Source organism: Drosophila pseudoobscura, chromosome 4, assembly GCF_009870125.1.
Source record: "Drosophila pseudoobscura strain MV-25-SWS-2005 chromosome 4, UCI_Dpse_MV25, whole genome shotgun sequence".
NCBI classification, from domain to species: domain Eukaryota; kingdom Metazoa; phylum Arthropoda; class Insecta; order Diptera; family Drosophilidae; genus Drosophila; species Drosophila pseudoobscura.
Window position 1 is genome coordinate 18,841,514 of NC_046681.1, and position 23,573 is coordinate 18,865,086.

The window sequence follows — 23,573 nt, forward strand, 5'->3', positions numbered from 1 at the left end:
ATTCCCTTCCTTATGATATGATCTCGAATTACTAGCCGCAATCTGCAATCCCCGAATCATCGAATCCCGGGGATCGGGCCTAGTTACTGGTCCTCTGTTTGCACTCCGTTAATAGTTCGTGTAAAAATCTACAAATATTTGCACTCTATTAATTTTTCTGATTTCCTTTCTTTCTTTCTTTCTTTTTTTTTTGGGTTCCCATTCTCGTATTTCTTTTGTTTTTCTAGTGCACGCTTCGCATAATTTTTTTGTCGTCGTTCAACACGAAATTTAATATACACTTCCCCATCCATTTGCCCCTTCCCTTTACTTCCCTCATATTTACACGCAGGACAAACAGAGCAAAAGTTGTTCTCTCTTTTTAAAATAAAAATTATACATTTAAGCGTTAAGTACAGTATGGCACAAAGCTGTAAGGTTCTGAATAATACTCGAAAAACGTCGAAAAATGTGGGTTTGAATCGAAAGAAAATGTTTAGAGGGTCTTGAAATCGAGATTCTATTGATTATGTTATGGAATCGATCACAATATGCCATCGATTGGAATAAATTGACTTGATTATGACCAAAAATTCCATAAGATTTATCAGAAAATTCATCAGTTTATTCCTTTTCTGTGGAATCTTTATAGAAGTAATTCGTATATGTAGAATTATTATTGCTATCCTTTATACTCGGTAGTATTCATTTCGATTTGTTTGGTAAATAAATCGATCCTTGTTAAGGCGATTGGATTTTATCTCGATTACAATTCTTTATGTAAATGATTTCATTCCACAGACTTTTCATGTTACTTTATCACTCTGTCATTTCGGGCCTATTATTTTGAAACGCACTGTATATATAAGTACGTACAGTACATATGTAATATATATGCATACACATTTTTCATATATATTTTTTTGTCCGACCAATTTTTGACGCGTGTGTGTGTGTCTGTGTGTGGCACATGCAATATTTACCCATTAAATTTGCCTTTAATTAAATGTACCCCCGTCCACTTTTCCTGCTTCATGCTCTCTCCCTCTGTTACACCTTTTTTCCGACTTTTTCCGGATCCGAAAAGGGCTATGGCGGGCGAGGAAAGGCAGAGTAGGGGCCGACATTTCGTTTGTTGAAATAAAAATATTGTTAATTGCAATTTATTCACATGAACACCTCCTCTGGGATCGAAACGGAAACGGAAATGGCAGCAGCAGCAGGCGGAGGAGAGGAGGGGGAGTGGAAAACGGAAGGAGTAATTTTCAGTCAAATTCGATTTTAATATTTCATTATTTAATATTGTCCCCGGCCGGAGGTAGGGGATCGAATGCATATGCATAATGAATAACTCATTTGGAATCCAATGGAGAGACTCATGAATGCTGCCAAGGGTTCTTCCCTCCTTCCTCCCATGACTAATGTGAAATGCTTTTGGGGAATGTATTGGGGATAAATGTGGAATTAAAAGGAACATTTGAGCAATATTCGATGTTTTATAGGTCGTTATACACAAGGATTTCAAAAGGAGGAAGACGAAAGGATGTAGCATATTAAGCACATGCGATATGCATACATGCCACAGATCCTTCAGTAAATAGTAGAGCAGTACATTCTCCTAGTTAAGAAATCCTAATCCTTGGTAATAGGGCAACGGTTTCCAGGGTACTCGACACCTCATCACTCAGATCAAAGACCATCCGACTGGCCGGTTGACCCATGCTATTGGCCCCGAGGGCAGGACCTGGTCTGGTCGGTAGATTAGCAGGCGGGGCAGGTGAGTTTAATCCATAAAATGTGCGATTATTGCGTTTATGCGGCCCGGGGCGCATTCGATATAAAATATAAACAAACGTTAGAGAAATTACAGCACAAAAGCCGAGCAAGGAGCAGGAAGGACGCCGTGTCCTTATGCCGAACGTACGCACACACATGTTCCGTGCTCTGCCCTTCTCTGCTCTCCGCTCTCCGCTCTCTCCTGTCTTCCCTTATTTGACTATCGATTAAAGTTTGTGGTCCTTGCGCACACAGTACCCCGGGGTCGAGTGCTCGAAATAATACCGAAGAAAAGATTTTCGATTAATTTTAAATGTGACAGGACAAGCAGAAGGAGCAGGAGCGGGCTGGTTGGTAATGGGAATGGGTGACAGCCCCTTGGAATGCAGGAATACCAAAAAAGTATCCTCTGCGCTTCGGTGCGTCCTCCTCATAACGTGAGGATTATCCAATGGCAACCAGACGGATGCCGGATATCAACCCCTGTCCGGGAATAATGAACTTTTTTCGGACCAGTGTTGTCTGGGGCGTGGTATCTTTGCGGCCAGTCCACCCGCTGGGGCATCCACCTCAGACGTCAATTAGCTCATTGTCATCGCAAAATGGCTGACAGCACTGCGGCAGGAGCACAGGAGGATACGGATGTGGATGTGGATGGGCCCACGCAGAGGCAGCAGCATTAGGTGGCCCTTGGCCTCTGCAAATCCACAAGGAGCTTGCCAAGGTGTTAAGCCAGCTGAGCCGCGGCCCACCTGTGCACACCCTGCTCCTGCAGCTTTCCGTAGTGCTCTTCGCCTGTGAGCTCTGCCTCGAGCAGGATGCAGTCCGAAGAGTCCGCCGGAAGAGTGTTAGGCGTTCAAAGGACCATAACTTGATTAAATCTCTTCCAGATTCACCATTAACGGGAATGGTTTCTGGTTAAAAAATACCCCATAGAGTATGCTGCACATCTCAAGTGTTAGTGACTACATGCCGCGCTTCAATTATGGCGAAAAAAGTAAAACAAATTCAAAATTTTAGGAATATATTAGCATAGGCCTGGAGATAAATGCGTGTAACACTCAGAAGGAAGTGTTTCCGACTCCATCTAGTATATATATTCCTGAACAGCACCAATAGCCGAGTCGATTGAGCCATGTCGGAGCCGGATCACTGTATTTAATGGCTCCCTAAGGAGCATTCCTTAGTTCCTTGTTCCAAGAAATCGGGGTATCCAGACCCTAAAAAGAGTCGCGCGGATTGTCCCAAAAGTGCGTCATATGCAATGTAAATACGGAAACACCCCTTGCAATGTTTTTCGCTTTGCCATCCCTCTTACAGCTATCCTCCCCCTGACAGCTTTCGCCCCCCGTAAGCTTTGATACACAAAGCCGTGGCCAGCAACACAGACGAGGCTCCAGAGAGGAGGGTCAGGGACTCCTCCCACAGCTAAGACTGCTTAGGTCCTGCAGTAGGGCAGAGGATGAGGAGCCCCACTAATAATGGTAAGTGGAAATTACAGGCAACCGAGTATTGGCTGTGCAGCAGGGATTGCACAGAGGAGGTGGCGCAGCCAGAGAGGTACAGCAATTGTTAAAAAGCAAAGCAAATGTTATTGCCGAACAAACAGCAGTGAAACCCGAAATCCATTCAAATCGCACAATTAGTTTGCCTCTAATCCGAGCCACAAATAAGGAGAGGAGTCGGGGTGGGTGTGTTCCTTTGTTACGCACCACACACTCGTGCATCATGTGCCACATGTAGGGGAATCCATAGAAGCTTCCATAGACCTGCCCCCGAAAAGGTAGTCAAGGACTCTCGACTCGCCTCGTCTCGAAATATTTCATGTTCTGTTCTTTTATATATCGGGGTGCAACCAGGGACGGGGAACAAAGGCGATAAGCAGGTGATGTACACTCGAAAAAGTTCCCTAAACATTGGTACAAATATTACGGTTTGCTACAAAAGTTCCATCCAAAAAGGTGTTCTATAATCATCTTTGTGAATGTACTTAGATATCGACTTATTAGACTAGAACATTGACTAGAAAACAAGAATATAACTAGAACTAGAACTGGCTTCTGTCCACTCCACTCTCTCCTCCGCAACCCTGGATCATCATAGCAACATCAATTAAAATTAACATTAAGATTGGATTCAAGATTAGTTTAACTATGCATTTGATTGGCCTAAATTGGATTCACAGGATATCGCTGGCCCCCGCCTCATGCTGATGGTGATGGTGATGCTGGTGATGATGATGATGCAGCTGCTCGACCAGGTCGGCTATGCCCTCCACTCCAATGCTCAGCGAGGGCAGCGTCTTGTCCAGCACCAGCAGGGATGGGGGCGATGATCCCTTTGAATGATCCCCGTCACTCACTTGGTGGGAGAGCAGCGAACAGGAGAGGCCACCGCCGAACGAGGCCATGCCGAGGCCACTGCTCGACCCAATCCCGTCCAGGCAGAGCGATTGGAGGCCATTGGAGTCGCCATTGGAGCTGAGGTGGGACGGAGCGTGACTCACGTAAGGAGCGATCTGCGGGAGCGGGAGCGGCGACTGCTCCATGCTGAGGATGCAGTCCGCCTTGAAGCTGTCGATGGTGAACTGGTCCACGCTGAGGAACTTCATCTCGTCGTAGGCGGAGGACCCATCAGCCATGTCCAGGTCCAGGGAGCAGGCAGCAAACTCCAGTCCCTCGTGGTGGTCCTGCTCCTGCTGCTGAGAATTCTGATGCTGCTGCGGCGGCTGTTGGTGCTCATGCTGATGATGATTTTGATGATGATGATGATGCTGCTGAGGCGGGTGCTGATGCTGCTGCTCGGACTCCATCTGCGAGTGCGGATGCGGTTCCGTCTGCTGCTGCGGCGGATAGGTGGACCACTCCATGGACAGGCCACTGCCACCCCGTTCCAGGCCCAGGTGATCGATATTCAGGTTGAGGAAGATGTTGGGCGAGAGTCGTGACGGCGACAGGGCCCCAGTTCCATAGGGCGCCTTCAGTTCGTTGTCCAGCGAATTGGATGACTGCGGCGGGGTGTCCGGCAGCAGGGTACCGCCAGCACCTATAGAGGGGATTGAGGACATTAAGAGCTAGCGAGCTTGAGCAGAATCAATGGAACTGATGGATGCCTACCCAATGCACTATCCAATTGACCCAGAACCGCCGCACTATCATCGTAGGCCACATCCAGATCCAGACCTCCTTCTTTGTAGTCCCCCATGCTGCCGCCAATCTTCTCCTGTTTGCGCCACTTGGCTCTGCGGTTCTGGAACCACACCTGGACCCGAGCCTCCGTCAGATCAATGCGCACGGCCAGCTCCTCCCGAAAGAAGACATCCGGGTAGTGAGTGCGCTGGAAGGCCCGCTCCAGCTCCTGCAGTTGCAGCGTATTGAAGGTGGTTCTATGGAGAAACAAGAGAGATTTAGAAGAGAGACTCTGTAGAGGAGAGACTCCCTGGAGGATGGAGTGTGGAGAGTGCCTACCTGTATCTTCTCTGCTTGCGCTTCATTGTGCCTTTGTCCATGCGAATCCTGAGTGGGTTCGGGATGTGGAGTCTACTAGTGTCTGCCGTGGTTCGTCCTCTCCCTTCGCTCCTTCCTTACTTCCTTCCTTCTATTGTGCCTGTCCGATGGGTCGGATCGGATCGGTCTTCAAGCGAGTCTTGACATAGTCGCAATGTGTGTTTTTCTATTTTTTAACGATTTTCGTCGACACTTTGAGGGCTTCCTGCTACCTTTTGCCACCTCTCGCTTTTCCGCCCCAACAAATTCCGCAGCGGAAAACTGTACAACAACAACAACATCAACGAGAGAGATATCCAAATATATATCTCTACGAAGATATCCCAATCGAAAAAGCTCAAGAATAATCCACGAAGAACGGATGCTGCTGCTGCCTGCAGCTCCTCCACTGCTTACAGTTTGAGAGAACGCGGCTCTAAAACTGTGTGTGTGCGTGTCAAACTGTAGGGCGAGCGACGTTCTTTCCACGACGACGCGCATTCAACTGAGTAGGATTGCCGGAGTCCAATGCGTGCTGCCCGTCGGTGGAGAAGCCCTAAAAGTGGGGGCCCATTCGCTTGTGCACCCTACGCCCCACGCGGACTGTGGCATTGTCTGACCCGTGGCACCCGTAGTCCCCAACAGAAGTCGCACTAGCCGAGCCTGCACCTGGACTGACCATTGTGAGAAGGGGAGAGATAGACGACAGTGCAGAGAGAGAGTGAGCTCATATCTGATGATGACGACACAAGCGGAACCAAAGGCATTGTTCAGGATCTCCAATCAGAAGAAATTTGCTTGAGATTAAGGGAGAGTAAAAGGAAAACCAAATTCATATGAAATGGAACCCATTCGCATCCCGGATAGGAGTAAAATCGTTTGCATGAAAGGCGTATTTCTAGGCTTAGGGACTACGAGTTTTTTTGTGGTCTGTAGGGCAATGAGACGAGGGAACTTGAAGCGCAGAAAGCTGAATCGTTGTACGATGTCAGGGGTTATTCAGTGGTAGAAAAATCCTCCACAATTTGAATGAAAAATTCCCAGGGAAATCCAGCCAAAAACTAGCCGCACCCCCACTCATATTTCGCAGTCGATTTGTAGCCACCCCTGCACTCTCACGGCGACAAGTGGTGGGTGGAGGAGTAGCGCCGACCACCGACCTTTTGCCTGGGCATATGTACATATGTCTGGGTCAGTGGGCTTCTTTTGGCCCCACTCCACGCTCCCACGCCACACCACTTGAGGCCTTAAAGCCATTTTCCCCATTGAAAGGCAGTGGAGTATAAATAGCCAAAGGATTCAACCCCATCCCCCAGCCACCTACCCCAGTGACCACTCTCGAGCCCAGTCCGCCTCCAGCCCATTGTTATAGTGTCAACAGTTGTGTGGTCATTGTTTCGCCATCCAGGTGACGGCCCATAATGGATGCCTCTCTTGCGCCACACATACACAAAAGGTAATCCGAGAGCCGGCTATTCTCCATTGTCCAGTGGGAAAATTCGCGCATATAAAAGAGCCGGGATTCCTTGCTGGGAGCCGCACAAGGAGTTAAGCTCTGCACAGGCACGGATCCAGGAGGATGGTCTGGGTGAGTCCATGGAGACATCTCTCAGCTGAAGCAGCACTGCTTAAGGGGTTATTCCTTGGTTTCCCATTTCCCAGTTCCCCGTTTCGATAGCGGCGCTGGCGCTGCTTTGCCTGGCCAGTAGAGGAGCAGTAGGAGGCAGTCGAGGAGTCTACCCCAGCGACGGAGGAGGCTACGAGGAGATGGAGGAGCAGGATCAAGAGCAAGAGCAGCCGGACCGGAGTACTTCCAAGATGCTCAGCGCTCTTTTCGGATTCGGCCAGAGCACACCACATCCCACAGAGACTTCGGTGGCCATGCCCCACCAGCTGCAGCTGCCGGTGATGTACTACAACGATTTCTACGAGGATCTGCTGGCCACCAAGCGCAATGACGTCCACTCTGCCGGATGCGATTGCAAAGTTACGGTTTGTTAAGATCCCCAATCCTCCAGCGGATAGTCACAGTCTCTGTCCGTCCCTCCTCTAGAACGAACTCCTCGACCTGGGCAACCTTCACTTTCCGCGCTATCTGATGAACGCCGTGTGCGAGTCTCGTCCCGCCCAGGGCGCCAAGTGCACACACGGCTCCAACTGCAGGCCTCTCGAGTACAAGGTGAAAGTGCTGGCCCAAGGCTCAGTGCCCGATCGTGCTGCCTCCTGGCTGAACAAGGAAATGACAGCGGCCCAGCTGTGGCAGTTTAAGACGGTCACCGTCACCGCTGGTTGCTTCTGTGCTAAGTAAATGACGGGCTGTAGATGTGAAATAGTCGTATATTAATTAAAGCGCCAAAAAGACGCCAAACTGTCTTTATTGCGGTTGGAGATTCGAAGGGGAACAGATTTTTATAGCTATCTTCTAAAAATAAGGCATTTTCTCGGGTTCTAAGAATGGATTATCTAAAATACTCTAGTGTCCGTCTCGTGTACATATGATATAGGCTAATAAAAAGTGTATCAGAAATCGTAAAAAACACCTCAGAATACAAGAGGATTGTGGGAATGTAGAAATTAGAAAAGGATGTGTTAAAGATTAGGTCCTCTTGAACTTTGTAAAATACTTCTCTGTTCTTTGAGCTTATTCTCACTTTTCTTGTTTATCTTGATCAAATCTATACGTATTTCGACTCCTACCAAGTGCAACTCGATAAGAACGAACGGTTTTTTGTATGAAATGTGTAAAATATTCGATGGGGAAATCGATTCCCCGTTGAGTCAAGGCACTTTTTCAAACTAGTAGATAAATGGACGGCAAACGGTTACAGTTCTACCTGGAGTTCTAACGTATGGAGGTTGGAACAATTGGAATGTGGGTTGAGAGAGATTCCCTGTATGGCTAAGAGCGTGGAATGAGCCAAGAGCCCACACCCAGCAGCGTCATCAGCAGGGTAAGACCCACGGCCTGGCGTTGTCCAGCAGGAGCCCCACTCTGCAAGAAAGATTGGTAAGTTGGAGGTACTACCAAACCCCTTCCGAAAGGGCCACTCACAATCACAAAATAGTTGCAGCGATCGCCTGGGCAACACTCGTTGCAGGCCCAATCCTCGTACCAGATGTGGGTACAGTAGAGCTGCATGTAGCGCTTCCGCTTGGACTGGCACTGCTCCTTGGTCATGCAGCGCTTGGACACGTAGTACTGCTTGAGAGCGCCTTCGGAGAAGTAGGGTTGGCTGCCCCAACGGATCTCCGTACCACAGACATTCTCAAAGGGCTCGCAGGTCTTGATCGTGTTGAGGCACTTTTCCGTATTGCCCGTCTGGTTGGAGCACACATAGCACTCCAGGCCGGCCACAAAACTCACTAGATATCGGGGAGATTATAAAGTATTATTGAGGTGTGGCCCGTAAATCTCTAGCACACAGAGTTGAGACCAACCTTGCGTGCACAGATAAACAGCAGCTAGTGCTAGCACAGCAATCTCCCAGGATTTCATCGTGGGTCGTTGTTCAATCGCAGTCTCAGTGGACAGCAGCAGCAGATAACAAATGCGGTAAATAAAGATGAATAATTGACAAACAAAAACCACTCCCAAAGCATCAGCAACAAATTAGAAGACGCGTGAGTTTTACAACCCTAGCTATTTGGTTGTTTGGCAACACTGCAATCGTGCAACAGTGCTGGCATTCATAAAATCAGCATTACGCTGAAAAATTGCTAGATATTTATTTAAAATTAATGCAATTTACGCCTCATGTAACAAATGGAGCTGTTGCATAAATATTTAGTGGGAGTTGTGCATATAAACCCCTGGGATCTGGATGGTTATTAATTCATCATTTGCAACGCAAGCAGTTTCTTGCTGACAAATGCCAAATCTCACTGAAAACAAGCCAAAGCGCCATCACCGATTCAGCGTTAACCGCGCAACCATTTTCTGCGCTAAATTTCTCAACATTCTGTTTGCTGCTCTGTTGCTTCTGTCTGCCACCCACCGCCTGGACAGACAACCAGACACCTCACCAAACATGGCCAGAAACGATCAGAAAGCAGTGCACCTGCCCAGCCCAGCGCTGCCCGTGGGATTCCGACAGTTTGCCACACAGGTGGCCGGGCACACATTCGAGGCGACCAATGCCGCCGCCGTGGGCCTCCTGCAGGACTCCGTCGCGGGATGCGTGCTAAAGCCGCTGGGAAAGCCCGAGTGTGAGGTGCGCGAACTGAACTTTTATGAGTCATTGGCATCGGCGGCCGTAGCGTCGACGGCGGCGGGAGCCATGGCCGAAGCGAAAGCGCCAGGTGATAATGACCTTGCCGCCCTCAGTCGTCACGTCCCGCGGTTTTACGGCCATCTCAAACTGGTTGTGAATCAGCGCGAGCACACATTTGTCAGGCTGGAAGACCTCACGAGCGGCATGCAGCAGCCGTGTGTCATGGACGTGAAGATGGGACGCCGCACGTGGGACCCCATGTCCTCGCCGCACAAGCGCCAGGTGGAGGAGCAAAAGTATGTGATATGCAAGCAGAAGCTTGGCCTCTGCTTGCCCGGTTTCCTGGTCTACCTCCCCGCGGAAGAGCCCGGCAAGACTGTGGTGCTCCGTCACGGCAAGGATTACGGCAAGAGCCTGAATGTGGCTGGCTTCAGGCAGACCATGGGCATCTTTTTCAATGCCAGCACCAGCGACTCGAAGACACGAGCCGCCGGTTCCGAGATCCTGCTCAGGGAAGTGCTGCGACAACTGCAGGAGATCCTCGCCTGGTTCAAGCGCCAGCGAATGCTCCACTTCTACGCCAGCTCCCTGCTCATCTGTTACGACTATGCCCGACTCAGCTCCCAGTCCCAGCCACCGCCCTCGCCTCTGCTCAATGGCCACCATCAACATCATCAATGCTCCGAAGATCCCTCCGAGTGGATACGCGTGCGCATGATTGACTTTGCTCATGTCTATCCTGCGGAGGATGGCCAACCCGATGAGAATTACATGTTCGGACTGCAGAGCCTCATCGAGGTGGTCCGATCCATACTCTACCGATAGCCAAGACCAAGGAGCAGCCACTCCAACTACTCCAAGTACTCCACACATTTGTATTATTGCGTAAGCCAAAAGATTAGTCCACAGTAGGACCCTAAAGAAGGGAATGGGTAGAATAAAACCCGGTTTTTTACAATTTGTGTATATATTTTGTGTGTCTTCCAATCCTAGTGCTAGTGCTTGATTCCGATTCCCCGGGGATCCCTTAGAGCATATAGTCCATTTCGTATCGCTCGTACTGGTTCTTTGGATCGTTGGTGATCCGCGGATAGCCCGCAATGAGAGCATCCTGCCCCCCGATGTACAGCGAATTGTAGATCTTCCAGTAGACATCGCGTACCTTGCGGGCGGGATGGAAGAGCCCCTGGAGCGTGTACTGCAGTATCTTGATGGAGCCCAGGGAGACCCTCAGTCCGTCCACGGAGTCCATGAAAGCCTGCACCAGATGCGGTGACGTCTCGAAGATATTGGGCCACACATAGTTCAACAGATGCGTGAGGGCGTCCTCGCAGCCAAAGCCATAGACTCCCAGGGACATGTGCTTGATGGCCGAGCAGGCCGTCTGCCGATGCACCAGATCGCGGTCCATTAGGGCATCCTCCAGCAAGGGGCAGACGGCGTATATGTAGTCCTTGCCCATCTCCCCGATGTACTCGAAGAGGAAGGCCAGCGACTTGAGCACACCGTTCTGTACATTCAGCTCGGGCACCCGGTACTCGTTCATCAAAGCGGGCAGGACAGTGAAGGGGCGACAGGTCTCGGCCACAATGGCAATGGCCACGGTGGTACAGACACGGTTCTGGCGCTCCTGCACCTTCAGATTGTTCAGAAGCGTGGCCAGGACATCGTGGGGGCCGATGGCCTTGGCAATGTATCCGAAAGTGTTGACTGTGGCTCGTCGGATGGCCTTCTTGTGGGCCTTGAGCAGCTCCAGGAGCTCGAAACAGATGCGCATCCATTCGCGGGCAGAAACGTACTCGGGTCCGCGATCGGCAATGCGTCCCACGAGGTCGATGCAGTTCTCCTGCACTTTCTCGTGTCGGTTCTTCAGGATGGGGGTGAGGCGGGGCAAGAGATCTTTGATGGGCGGCGTCATCTTGGTCATGCCAATGACATTCACGATGGCCTTGAGGGCCCCCAGGATGCTGCCCAGCACCTCGGGATACTCCTCGCCCAGATACTCGTAGAGAACGACACCGAGATGGCCCATCAGCTTCTCCTCCTGGCAGGTCTTCATCACGACTGCGATCCTCGAGATGAGATCCGCCGCCTGCTGTCGCACCTTCGCGGACTTGTTGTTCAGCCGCCACAGGATGGTGCCGCAAATCTGCGGCAGATATGGCTTCACGCGCTTCCCCAACTGATTGACGATGGTGCCGAAGCCATTCAGCATGACCACATCCTCGGTGGTTTGCTCCTGGAAGGCGTACAGAATGCCGTCGATGAGCTGCTCCTCGAGGCGGGAATCGATGTCGGCTGCCCCCAGGTTGCCCATGATCTTCTCCACCGTTTCCATCACCATTTTGCGGTACTGCTCGTTCTCGTCCTTCAGGTCGTCCACCACTCGATTGATGATCTCCGAGGCCCCCACCTTGTTGGCTATCTCGACGGTGGTGTCCACTAGCTGGCGGTAGTTGCGTCTATCCAGGGCCATGCGGTGATTCCAGAAAAACTTGAAGAAGTGCGGCAGGATCTCCTCCTTGATGTACTGCGGCTCCACGCCGTCGGTGGCGCAACACTGCTTCACCACTTTGAGGACAATCTTCTTCATCTCCTCGTCGGGCGATTGGAACTCTCGAATGAGGATCAGCATCACCTCGCGCGTGTAGTAGTTGGCGTATTCGGCGTCCATCAGGGGAATCAGGTAGCCAATGGCCTTCAGGAAGGCGGCCAGTCCCTTGCCGCGATGCGTGCGGATGCCCTTCCACAGGGGCTTCAGCACCGAATCGAACGACTCAATGCCGTAGGGCGTGGCAGCCTCTGCGAGAGCCGCAATGGCCAGAGCCGTGATGGTGCGCACCTTCTGCTGCTCATCCACCAGCCCGTGCTCGATGATCTCCACCAGAGCCTTCAGATGCGGCAGAATGGCGCAGCCCATGAGGATTGCAATCTGCTGGACAATCTTGATGCCCGTGTGACGGGCCTGCCAGGACTTTTTGGACTTGCAAACAGCCTTCAAGAAGGGCAGCAGCGAGGGAATACCCAGAGCCGAGGCCACCACCGCGAAGGCACGAGCTGTCGTATTCCGCACGTACTCGTCGATATTGTCAATATCCGGACGCATCGTGGAGATCATGGTTGCCAGGCCGGCGGCCTTGGCCAGATTGGATATGATCTCTCGGCCCTCAATACGGGCATAGTGATCCTCGTCGATCAGCAGGGGTTCAATCACGACCAGGATCTTGTGTACATAGGGACGCACCAAGTCGTCCAGCTTGTAGAGCACGCGATCAATCACTTTCACGAGCAAATGACGCTCCTGATCCTCCAGCGTGGGGGACATGAGCAGCGGCAAGATCTGATTGAAGAGCGGCCCCGCACCGAACTCCCGCGCCTTGTCCGTGATCTGACGCAGGGCGGACTTGCGCATGGGCGGCGATCCGTTTTTGATAGTCAGCAGCAGTTTCATGATCTTGCGCTCCTTCAACTCCTCGGGCGACAGTGAGTCCTCGTTGACGTCCACCAGCAGCTTGTCAAAATACTGTGCATCCTCTGGCTTCATGAAGGGCAGATTCTGCCCCTTTGGCTGGTTATCCATGAATTTGGCATTCTTGTCCTCCACCTGGATGAAGAAGCCCGCCGGCGTGCCAGCGATGGGCGTGGGTGTGGCCATCAGTTTTCGCCCGGGCGTTCGCACCGGCACATAGCCCGCGGGTGGAGGCAGAATCTTGTAGCCGGGCGGGAACATCTGGTCGAGCTCCTCGTCGGTGTACGGCCTGTTCCGCTCGTCGATCTCCTTCTCCCAGCGGTACGCCTGCAGCTGCTCGGGCGTCATGGCCGCCAACGCACCAGGTGTGGGCGTGGCCATGGCCATGGCTTTGACTCCCACGGGAGTGCTGCCGCCAGGTGTGAGCATCGGTGTGGCATGGCCCGGAGTGGCATGCGGCGTCATGCTGGGCGTCATATTCGGAGTCATGGCGCTGGCATTCGTCGGTGTTATAGCGGGCGTGGCATTCGACGGGGTCTCGTCCCATCTGGAGCGACGCTTGGAGGCCCCCGGAGTGGACTCGATGGAGATGCTCTCACCGCCGGCCCCGCTGCCCGTGCGATCTGGCTTGGGGGTCTCGGCCCAGCCACTGTGACCCGGAGTCTCGCGCTCTGTCTTTGGCGTTTCGTCCCAGCGGTTGCGTCGCGCCGACTTCTCGTGCCCAGGGGTCTCATGTCCCGGTGTCATGGCATGAGCCGGAGTGGCATCCCAGATCCGTGTGCCCAGTCCCGGTGTGGCTCCGGGCGTTTCGCTGCCCTTATGGCCAGGTGTCTCATCCCATCGATGATCTCCGGGTGTTTTCTGCAGGAAACAGAGATTAGAAAGTGCTCTAAAGGGATTCAGGATGTATACTCACATCTTCCCAGGTCGGCGTGGCTGCACTGCTTGGTGTGGCCGCCACTTTGGCTGGTATGAAGCTTTCGCTGACCGTCTGATCCCAGCGGCCTCGCTTGCGGGAGCTGCTATCTTTGGAGGAGCTGTCGCCATTCGAAGATGACGCTGATGCGGATGAAGATTTCACCAGAGTTCCGTCCTTGGATTTCTCCATGATGCGGCGCCGCAACTCGGTCTCCTCGCCCTTGAGCATCTGCTCCCGCATGATGTCTGTGTATGTCCGGGAGCCCACATCGGGGGTCTTGCCGCCGTCGGCGAAGGGATCGGCGCGCTCTGGCGAGATGATAATGCGACGCCTCTTCTGCCTGTACTCGTCCTCGCGATCAGCAATGGTCGGACGCCGTCGGTCCGCCAACGGATCCACATCCTCCTTGCCCTGGGTGACATCCTTCAGCACCGAGATGGGGGCGGTGTATGTGGTGCGCTTCTGGGGCACTGGGAAGCCATCGTCCTCATCCTCATCGCCCTCGTCATTGGCCGCGATCGATGTGTTGTACCCCTCATAGCGGCCCTTGCCCTTAGCGGCCTCCTCATCGTACAAATCGGTGTCAAAGAAGCCGCCGCTGTCCAACAATCCCACTCCCTCTGCTGCCGCTGTGGTCTTGGCCAGCTCCGTCTTCTTCTCCTGGATAACAGAGATTTGCGCCTCGATGTCTGAAATGGGTCACAAACGTTGATGAAATAATTGATTTTCGTGCGGGGAGAGCAGGCCAACCAAACCGGGTGCACTTGTCTGGGTCGTTTTAGGGGCTCCGCACGCAGGATTTTAGTGTTCCGATCTGCTACGACCTGAAGGATAGCTAATTAGTTGGTTTATTTGGCTCACCTTCATGTGTTCGCGGAATATTTTCCATTTTTATCAACGAATTGTGAAGACGCGTACATGAAAATTCTTGTTAGAGATGGACTGATACATTTTTCCAATGCAGGGTTGCACTTGCCGATGAATCGATAGTTTTAGTATTTTTTGCAGTATTTTTCCACGTTTTTACGTTTTTCCACACTAGGCCGCGGCACGTGTTGTATTGTTGTTATTCGTAATTTACGCGGAAAATGTTTGCCAAAAAACCAAAAATGGGCGTGGAAACGGACGCGGTAGTGGAGGCCACTCCACAGACGATACAGGCACGCCTGATATCCGACACAGGAGAGGAGGCAGGGCCGCCCATAGACCTGCCAGCGGGCATAACCACGCAACAATTGGGTCTCATCTGCAATGCGCTGTTGAAGAACGAGGAGGCTACACCCTATCTGTTCTTTGTGGGCGAGGATGAGATCAAGAAGAGCCTCGAGGACACACTTGACCTGGGCTCAGTGGACACAGAGAACGTGATCGACATTGTCTACCAGCCACAGGCCGTGTTCAAGGTTCGTCCAGTCACCAGATGCACCAGCTCCATGCCCGGACATGCCGAGGCGGTGGTCTCCCTCAACTTCAGTCCCAATGGGGCCCATCTGGCCAGCGGCAGTGGTGACACCACAGTTCGCCTGTGGGATCTGACTACAGAGACGCCGCATTTCACCTGCACGGGCCACAAGCAGTGGGTTCTGTGCGTGGCCTGGGCGCCGGATGGCAAGCGACTGGCCAGTGCCTGCAAGGCGGGCAAAGTCATCATCTGGGACCCGGAGACGGGCCAGCAGGTTGGACGCACGCTCACAGGCCACAAGAAGCACATCAATTGCCTAAGCTGGGAGCCATTCCATCAGAATCCCGAATGCCGGAAGCTCGCATCAGCCAGCAGCGACGGCGACTGTCGCATCTGGGATGTGAAACTGGGCTCCTGTCTGCTTAACATTGCAGGACACACGAATGCCGTGACTGCCGTCCGCTGGGGAGGGGCTGGCCTCATCTACACCTCGTCCAAGGATCGCACCATCAAGATGTGGCGCGCTGCCGACGGCATCTTGTGCCGCACATTCACCGGCCATGCCCATTGGGTGAACAACATTGCCCTGAGCACGGACTACGTGCTGCGCACGGGACCCTTCCACCCGGTCAAGGATCGCACCAAGTCCTACCTGAGCATGACCCGTAAGGATATCCTTTTTGATTGGTTTCTGCTTCAGTTTTTATGACATTATTTTTCATTTACAGCTGAAGAGCTCCAGGCCTCGGCCCTGCAACGCTACCAGGCTGTGTGTCCCGATGAAGTGGAGTCCCTGGTGTCCTGCTCGGATGACAACACCCTCTATCTGTGGCGCAACAACACAAACAAGTGCGTGGAGCGCATGACTGGCCACCAGAATGTGGTCAATGATGTAAAGTACTCGCCGGATGTGAAGCTGATTGCCTCCGCCTCCTTCGACAAGTCGGTGCGCCTGTGGCGTGCTTCAGATGGCCAGTATATGGCCACATTCCGCGGTCATGTGCAGGCCGTCTACACGATTGCCTGGTCAGCGGACTCCCGTCTGATTTGCTCCGGCAGCAGAGATTCCACACTGAAGGGTAGGCCATCCCTTGGAGTGGCTTTGGATTTGGAATTAACCTTTTATTTATTTTAGTTTGGAGCGTGCAATCGAAAAAGCTGGCGCAGGAGCTGCCTGGACATGCTGACGAGGTATTCGGCGTGGACTGGGCACCCGATGGCTCTCGCGTGGCATCTGGCGGCAAGGACAAGGTGATCAAACTGTAAGTCTGAGAATCAAACCAATTTGAGGATTATAAACATTAAAAATTCTTTTTAATTTTATCTTGCAGATGGGCCTATTAGCCTCATCGTCTGTTATACACTTTAAGAAACTATTTGGGGAAAGTAAAGCTAAGGTCCTGAGTAAAAGCTATGTAAACGCTCTCTAAATGCTTTGCTGCTGCAGCGTCTTCAGAGTCTGCTTGTAGCGATCCTCGAAGGCAACCGCATTGCTAAAGTACGTCGCTGGCACTGCCGACTCGGATTGAAGGGCTCGTTCGGCCGCCACAAAGCCAGCGGCGACGCACTCGTCCAGGATGCGTCCCTGCAGCAGGGCAGTAATGAAGCCGGCACAGAAGCTGTCCCCAGCTCCTGACACATTCACAATGTTGGGCACTATGGGTGCGGCATAGAAACGGGTGGTGTGTGGTGGCACCTCAGACGTCGTAGCATCGAGCAGGCAGCTCGCATCGTTGGCGGCGTCCGCACGAAAGCTGAGCAGCACGCCATGATCCCCCAAAGTGGCAATGATGCAGTTGAAACACGATTCAATCTTTTTCAGGAGGTCCTTGGTCTGCTGGAGCAGCTGGACACGCTCCACCTTGGTGTTGGGCTGCCAGTCGACCGTTTGTCCAGTGATTGCCTCCACAATGGTCTTCAGCTCCTGGAGATTGGGCTTGATCAGGCGAATGTGCTGCGTGAGGTCAGGTGGGAGGTGGAAGGGCTTGCCGGCAATGAACATGTCGGTGGGCTCAAAGAACACCGGCAACTGGTAGCGTTGCGCCTGCTGCAGGGTGCACTCCATTGCTTGCTCCGAAATGTTGCTGTCCATGATGACCAGCGGGGCGTCGCGGAAGAGATGCCGGTGCGCCCGAAGTGTTTCTGGCGTGATGGAGCACTGGTGGATCTCCATGTTGCCCAGAATCAGTTTGCAGTCGCCAAACTTGTCGAAGATCAGGGAGCAGAGGGAGGTGGCCTGGCTCTCGTCCTGGATCATGCTCCGCTGCAGGGCCTTGGGCATCAGTTGGAGCAGAGTCTCGCCCATCTGGTCCTTTCCCACGGCAGATATCAGATTCACATCGCCGTAGAGCTTGTATATGCCCTCGGCTATGTTGCGTCCGACGCCTCCAGCCGCCTGCTTGGCCACCGCTGAGTAGGTGGCTCCATCCAGTTGCATATCCCGCTTCTGATCGTCCACCGTGAAGGAGAGGTCCAGGATGGAGGCGCCCACAACGAGGGGTTTTTTTGGGCTTTCTCCATTGTCTTCACTCTGCTTCGTGGCTGGAGCCCCGGCCAAAGCTGCAGCAATCTGGGCCGCCACCTTGGCGTTGTTCTTGATCAGAGCGATGTTCGCCTGGAGACTGCTGCCCTGGGTGATGTTTGCTATGGCCGAAAGCAGGAAGGGCGTCACCTCCTTGCCTGTCACGCCTTGGGCCAAGGCCTGAACGCCAGCTGCCTTGATAGCAGCCTCCATCTTGGCCTTGTCAGCCGCAAATTCCTCGGGAATGGGCACTCCGATGAGCACACCCGACTGGAGTTTGAGCTCCCGCCAGGAGCGGAGCAGATCAGCGGCCTCCTGCGGTGTGGACAGATTGTAGGCAGCCTTGCAGCCACTGTCGCGGGTGTAAAAGTCCGGAAAGACGCCGCCTGGACTGTCGAAGCTGGCCACACACACGCCTTGTGTCTCCAGGTACTCGAGGGTGCGCGGAATGTCCAGTATAGACTTGACACCGCTGCAGACCACGGCCACAGGAGTGCGCCCCAGTTCGGTCAAGTCCGCTGAGACATCCATAGAGACGTGACCCTCACGATGAACGCCGCCAATGCCGCCGGTGGCAAACACCTTGATGCCCACGCGATGAGCGACAATCATCGTGGCGGCTACAGTTGTGCCGCCGCTTTGTCCTCTAGCCACGACGTAGGGCAGGTCGCGGCGAGAGCACTTGATCACCTCATTCCGCGGCTTCTTGGCCAGTGACGTCAGCTCCTCCCCGGTCAGGCCCACCTTGATGCAGCCATCAATGATGCCGATCGTGGCGGGAATAGCGCCGTGTTGGCGCACCTGTTCCTCCACCTGCAGAGCCGTTGTAACATTCTCTGGCATCGGCATTCCATGTGTTATGATCGTCGACTCCAAAGCCACGACTGGCTGGTCATGTCGCAGGGCATACTTTATCTCTGGATGCAGCTCGATGTGCTGGTAGTGTTTAGTACGAATGAATTTGGTGGCAGCGGGCAGGAGATATCTACGAAACAACATGTCAAAACAAAATAAATAAAATTCACCTGCCTACTGAAAACAATAAACCGGCACGTGGTGTGACCATGTGGAATACCGTTCTTGTTGCTTTCTGGTATTTTCTGCTCAAAAATACTTTTTCTAGAGTGGATTTTTCTCATTCGAACCTCCGGTCACACTAATTTGTGTTTGCGCGAAAATTTGCTTAAAAAAGAAAAAATTGCTTGATTCTTGAATTGTTTATCCACTTAAACTGGAATCTCATTAAAAATCTGTTAAAATGAATTTCTACCAGAGTGCTTACGATCTAAAGTTCTTTAACTTTACCGCTGAACAGATATCGTCAGAACGTAAGTGCCACTTTTTGATGCCAGTTGTGTTTGGCGTCTCAGGACTTTCTTACCCTCCAAAACAGGCGAGCACTTGGTGCATAACCTCATTAGCAAGGCTATTGAAAACGCCATTCAGAAGATTGAAACGCCGGCCACCTCGGCACTGCTAGGCGCGCAGAAGGATGCAGTGATCAGTCGCGTGGAGGCCGCTACCAAAAAGAACATGCAATCCCTCCGATTGCTGGACAAGAAATACTTTCACATTCCGTCGCATGTGCTGCAGGTAGAGGACTTTCACCTGGAGCACCAACCCACCCCTCTTGAAGAGGAGAAAAAGAACAACGAGCTAGAGCATCTGAAGTTGCGCTTTCGCCAGGTGAGCGTCTGATCATCCCTACTATTCGAATGTCTTAGGCAATCCCATATGATTTCAGAACCTGATCACGCTGGCCAAGGTAGAGGCAGAGGGGAACCACTATGCTTCTGTGGCTAAAATCGCCCAGGAGGAAACGGATATTCACAAACAGGTATACAAAGATTGTAAATGCATAAAACTGTCCATGATGGCCGAAGTCGCCTCTCTCGTTGCCACCATGTCTGACTGAAATGCCACTGAAATTTGATATAATTCCCTACTATTACACACCCGAAATTGTATGAGTTGTGAATACTAATAGATGAATACAAGAATCGTCATCATGAGCCTTTAATTTGTGTAGACTTCAATTTCCTCACCATTGCGCGCTGCATGCGACTGACAGATTGTGCCTACGTCAGTGAGAAAGAGAGTGTGCTTGCTCCAAGTGACAGAAGTTCGCCGTCTATTTTCGACCGGCACTCGGGGAGTGTCCCATCCCGAAGCATCCCATCTATCCCATCCCATCCCATGCACAGTTCAACAGCCGCTTTGGCAGCCTCACGCCGAGTATTTCCCGCATAAACTAAAACATCGGCCACAGGCCACAGTGTGTGTGGAGGAAATGGTGAAGCTATTTATACATTTTGGGGGTACATTTTTCTTGTTTTCCTCTTGCAAAAAACAAATATGCAAAAAAAAAAGAAAAGAAAAGACCAGACTGCTGCGAATCTTGCGCAGATATTAATAAAAGCAGCGCTGCCGCTGCTACTGGCGCTGTTGCTGCTTCTGCTGCTGCGTTCGTTTCGGTTGGCTCTTCTGGCTGCCTGGCTGCTGCATTCGTGATTTTGCCCGTGGAGTTGCACATCGTCTCTGTATTTTTGGTCCTATCTGAGGTATGTTCTTCGCCATTTTATGTAATATATATATCCCAAAATGTGAAACCCGTTTGCCTCTCTCATCCAGCAGGAGTATACCTAAATCGCCATGAATGTGGAGAAACTGAAGCGCCTGCAGGCCCAGGTGCGCATAGGTGGAAAGGGCACGCCCCGGCGTAAGAAGAAGGTCATGCACCAGACAGCGGCCACTGATGACAAGAAGCTGCAGAGCTCGCTGAAGAAGCTCTCTGTGAGCACCATACCCGGCATCGAGGAGGTCAACATCATCAAGGACGACCTGACCGTGATTCACTTCAATAATCCCAAGGCCCAGGCTTCCCTCTCGGCCAACACTTTCGCTGTAACGGGCCATGGCGAGAACAGGAAGGTTGTGGAGATGCTGCCAGACATTCTCCCGCAACTTGGCCAGGAGACGGTCGTCCAATTGCGTATGTATGCCAATGCCATGTCGAATAATGCCAAGCCAGAGGCAGCTGCAGCTGCAGGAGAAAAACCCAGCACCGCTGAAGAGGATGATGATGTGCCCATGCTCGTTGAAGACTTTGACGAAGTGGCCAAGGTTGAAGCTACCAAGCAGGAGGAGCAGGCGAAGAAACCAGCACTAGAGAACAAACCAAAGGACAAAGAGGAGGCCAAGCAACAGCAGCAGCCCAAGAAAGAGGATCGCAAGAAGCAGGATCAGAAGCAACAGAAACCAGCGGAGGCCCCCAAAGCCAAAGAAAAACAAGACAACAAGAAGACACCAACGAAGGCCCAGCCACAGGATAAAGATGTAAAGAAGAAGGAACCACCGGCTAACAAAGAGAAACCCAACAAGAACAAAGCGGAAGCTAAGCCTCAGACAGCAGCTGCTCCTTCGAAGGATACATCTCAGCCTGTAGAGGACTCAGCTCCAAAACAGGAGCCCCCGAAGCCAATAGTGGAACAGAAAATTGATCAACCAAAGCCAACTGAACCAAAGATTGAGCAGCCCAAGCAGACGGAGCAAAAGGTGGAGCGAACGGAGCAAAAAGTTGAAGCCAAACCGGCCACCGCGCCACCACCAAAGCCGACTCCAACAGAGGCTCCTGCCAAGGCACAGACACCACCCGCTGTCCAAACTTTGGCCCAGATTGTAGCCGCCGAGCCGCCAAAGCAAGTGGACCCTGTAGTCGAAGCAGCCGCCGCCCCAAAGGTCGAGGAAAACAAAGAGCCGCAGAAGAGCGAGCTTGCTCCTGCTCCATTGCAGCTGGCAGTGGCAGTTCCTGTGCCAGTCAAAGTGGAACCGACTATAGCTCCGCCTGTTACAACTGCCGACATCGACAAGAAGCCAGAGGCTAAGCAGGCCAGTCCTCAGAAGAGTGCACCGGAGAACCCCAAGACCCCAGAAACTGCACCAAAGGGTACCCCCGAAAAGCAAAAGCAGGCCAGTCCACCAAAGAGTGCACCGGAGAAGCCCAAACAGGCCACACCGCCACAGGTGCAAAAGACGCCGCCGCCAGCGAAACAAGTGACCCCTCCCGCAGAAGCAAAGTCTGCATCGGATGTGGTCAAAGCAGCCGAGCCATCAGCAGCTGCACAACCAGCAGCCGCCATTGCACAGCCGATAGCGGCTCCAGAGAAGAAACTAGAGCAATCAAAGAATACTCCAAAGGCAGCCTCACCCAAGCAAAAGACACCGCCACCAGCCAAACAGGTGACACCACCCGCTGAGCAGAAGGTATCTGCTTTAAACAAACCAGATGTGGCATCTCCTGCACCACAAACTGCGGTGGCTGCCCCGCCGTCAGCTGCTCCTGCAGTAGCTCCTCCGTCACCAGAGGCGCCGTCGCCGATGGTTCCAGCTACTCCGCCATCGACCCCTTCGTCAGCTCCACCATCGGCATTAGCAGTTACTCCCCCTTCGCCGGCAACAGTCACGCCCCCATCGCCGGCTGCAGTTACTCCGCCACAGAAGCAGCAGGCCGCAGTAGCAGCACCAGCCAATGGGAAGAAGCAGGAAGCGGCCCAAAAGCCAAAACAGCAAGCAGCCAAGCCTGGCCAGCCACAGGTCCAAGGTCAGAAACAGGCAACAGGAAACAAACCACAACAGCAGCAGCAGCAGCAACAAAAACAGGCAGCTCCCAAGCCCACGGTAGCACCCAAACCAGCACAGACCCCCGGGAAGCCTGTGGCCCCGAAGACTGCCAGTCCGCCCAGCCAACAGCAGCAGCAGCAGCAGGGCAAAGGTAACAAGGCGTCGCCTCCCAAGCAAACAGCTCAGCAACAGAAACCAACGAATGCCCCCTCCGCGAAGGCAACGCCCTCTCCAAAGGCAGCCGCATCACCGAAAACTGCCACCCCGAAGGCCGGAACCCCGCCCGCTCCGACTGCAGCTGCTCCCGCACCAGGAGGCTCCAATTAGTGCAACATTTTCACTTTTTTTCAATCGGCTAACTTGCATTTTGAATTTACCGCACCGCGCATTTTTCGGACACGATTAGAACAGTTATCAGTTATCGATATTTCATTTATTTTTGTGCAATTACATTTTCAATAAAAACAATAACAATCTCCGCCCCACGCCTAGTTCGGCTTGGCATGACTGGTCGAGGGCTTCTCCTCCTCCGCCGCCTGCTTCTGCGGATTGAGCTTCCACATGGCGTAGTTCAGAGCCGTGGCGAACCCCAGCCAGGCCACATAGGGGACAAAGAGCAATCCGGCGACCTTGTTGACACGGTAGAAGAGAACACCGCAAGCGCTGGCAGTCGTCGTGAGAGCGATGATATCAATAAGCCCCTGAAGCATGAAATGGATTAGCGATAAAAGAGCTTCAAATGATAATTATGATGACACTTACGCCCTTGATGTTGTGCTGGCCAAAGAAGATCGGCGTCCAGGCCCAGTTCAGGGCTAACTGGGTGCCATAGGCAATCAGGGGCAGACGTGCCTCTTCGCCTCCAAATCCGCCGCCGTCGCGCCACACCAGGTAGGAGCCGTAGCCCATGCCAGCGTACAGCGATGTCCACATAGGGGCAAACACCCAGTTGGGCGGCTTAAACGACGGAAACTTCAGGTTTGCATACCAATTGGTGAGATTCCTCCGGGTCAGCTGACCATTGACAATGCCGCCCAGGTTGGGCAGGATGACGGCTCCAGCGATTCTCAGAATCTTCCCAGCGCACGCTTCTTGATTATCGGCCATATCCAAAGAGTTTTCAAAATGCGAATGATACGCAGTAGCAGTACGAAAGGCGCTTGGAGTTGTTTGCCGGTGATTTCATTTAAC

At 52.6% G+C, this 23,573-nt stretch overlaps 10 protein-coding genes across 12 annotated transcripts; 5 read left to right on the plus strand and 5 right to left on the minus strand.

The window, feature by feature from the left end:
• Positions 1–3,562: 3,562 nt before the first annotated feature.
• Pph13 (PvuII-PstI homology 13) lies at positions 3,563–5,765 on the minus strand. The gene is made up of 3 exons (XM_001356382.4): positions 5,223–5,765; positions 4,872–5,140; positions 3,563–4,800 (listed from the first exon to the last, which is right to left on the minus strand). The coding sequence occupies exons 1-3, from the start codon at positions 5,261–5,263 to the stop codon at positions 3,935–3,937; spliced, it is 1,176 nt and encodes a 391-aa protein (XP_001356418.4). The 5' UTR covers positions 5,264–5,765; the 3' UTR covers positions 3,563–3,934.
• Positions 5,766–6,597: 832 nt separating this feature from the next.
• On the plus strand, positions 6,598–7,756 carry Ptth (Prothoracicotropic hormone). Of its 2 annotated transcripts, none has more exons than XM_033380186.1 (3): positions 6,598–6,828; positions 6,903–7,226; positions 7,294–7,756. In XM_033380186.1, the coding sequence occupies exons 1-3, from the start codon at positions 6,820–6,822 to the stop codon at positions 7,546–7,548; spliced, it is 588 nt and encodes a 195-aa protein (XP_033236077.1). In that variant the 5' UTR covers positions 6,598–6,819; the 3' UTR covers positions 7,549–7,756. The 2 variants fall into 2 exon arrangements, with proteins under 2 accessions (XP_033236077.1, XP_033236076.1); XM_033380185.1 differs by having other exon boundaries at positions 6,606–6,828; positions 6,903–7,232.
• cold (coiled) lies at positions 7,588–8,882 on the minus strand. Its single transcript, XM_001356384.4, has 3 exons — positions 8,679–8,882; positions 8,293–8,603; positions 7,588–8,232 (listed from the first exon to the last, which is right to left on the minus strand). Exons 1-3 carry the CDS (start codon positions 8,734–8,736, stop codon positions 8,140–8,142), a joined length of 462 nt encoding a protein of 153 aa, XP_001356420.1. The 5' UTR covers positions 8,737–8,882; the 3' UTR covers positions 7,588–8,139.
• Positions 8,883–9,122: 240 nt separating this feature from the next.
• Positions 9,123–10,419, plus strand: Ipk2 (Inositol phosphate kinase 2). The gene has a single exon (XM_001356385.3). It carries the CDS (start codon positions 9,269–9,271, stop codon positions 10,274–10,276), a length of 1,008 nt encoding a protein of 335 aa, XP_001356421.2. The 5' UTR covers positions 9,123–9,268; the 3' UTR covers positions 10,277–10,419.
• Positions 10,400–14,810, minus strand: Sf3b1 (splicing factor 3b subunit 1). Its single transcript, XM_002132505.3, has 3 exons — positions 14,701–14,810; positions 13,837–14,528; positions 10,400–13,781 (listed from the first exon to the last, which is right to left on the minus strand). Exons 1-3 carry the CDS (start codon positions 14,726–14,728, stop codon positions 10,479–10,481), a joined length of 4,023 nt encoding a protein of 1,340 aa, XP_002132541.1. The 5' UTR covers positions 14,729–14,810; the 3' UTR covers positions 10,400–10,478.
• Positions 14,811–14,864: 54 nt separating this feature from the next.
• On the plus strand, positions 14,865–16,655 carry Nle (notchless protein homolog 1). The gene is made up of 4 exons (XM_002132506.3): positions 14,865–15,906; positions 15,970–16,320; positions 16,377–16,503; positions 16,573–16,655. Exons 1-4 carry the CDS (start codon positions 14,928–14,930, stop codon positions 16,583–16,585), a joined length of 1,470 nt encoding a protein of 489 aa, XP_002132542.2. The 5' UTR covers positions 14,865–14,927; the 3' UTR covers positions 16,586–16,655.
• LOC4816923 (pseudouridine-metabolizing bifunctional protein C1861.05) lies at positions 16,533–18,813 on the minus strand. Its single transcript, XM_001356386.4, has one exon. It carries the CDS (start codon positions 18,759–18,761, stop codon positions 16,668–16,670), a length of 2,094 nt encoding a protein of 697 aa, XP_001356422.1. The 5' UTR covers positions 18,762–18,813; the 3' UTR covers positions 16,533–16,667.
• An 81-nt stretch (positions 18,814–18,894) lies between these two features.
• On the plus strand, positions 18,895–19,782 carry Mis12. The gene is made up of 3 exons (XM_002132507.3): positions 18,895–19,090; positions 19,156–19,448; positions 19,507–19,782. Exons 1-3 carry the CDS (start codon positions 19,021–19,023, stop codon positions 19,675–19,677), a joined length of 534 nt encoding a protein of 177 aa, XP_002132543.1. The 5' UTR covers positions 18,895–19,020; the 3' UTR covers positions 19,678–19,782.
• A 359-nt stretch (positions 19,783–20,141) lies between these two features.
• On the plus strand, positions 20,142–22,858 carry uncNacbeta (uncharacterized nascent polypeptide-associated complex beta subunit). 2 transcript variants are annotated; one of them, XM_015180323.2, is made up of 2 exons: positions 20,142–20,323; positions 20,394–22,858. In XM_015180323.2, the coding sequence occupies exon 2, from the start codon at positions 20,415–20,417 to the stop codon at positions 22,707–22,709; it is 2,295 nt and encodes a 764-aa protein (XP_015035809.2). In that variant the 5' UTR covers positions 20,142–20,323; positions 20,394–20,414; the 3' UTR covers positions 22,710–22,858. The 2 variants fall into 2 exon arrangements, with proteins under 2 accessions (XP_015035809.2, XP_002132544.2); XM_002132508.3 differs by having other exon boundaries at positions 20,397–22,858.
• Tspo (Translocator protein) lies at positions 22,794–23,564 on the minus strand. Its single transcript, XM_001356387.4, has 2 exons — positions 23,145–23,564; positions 22,794–23,083 (listed from the first exon to the last, which is right to left on the minus strand). Exons 1-2 carry the CDS (start codon positions 23,487–23,489, stop codon positions 22,871–22,873), a joined length of 558 nt encoding a protein of 185 aa, XP_001356423.3. The 5' UTR covers positions 23,490–23,564; the 3' UTR covers positions 22,794–22,870.
• Between the last annotated feature and the right edge of the window lie 9 nt (positions 23,565–23,573).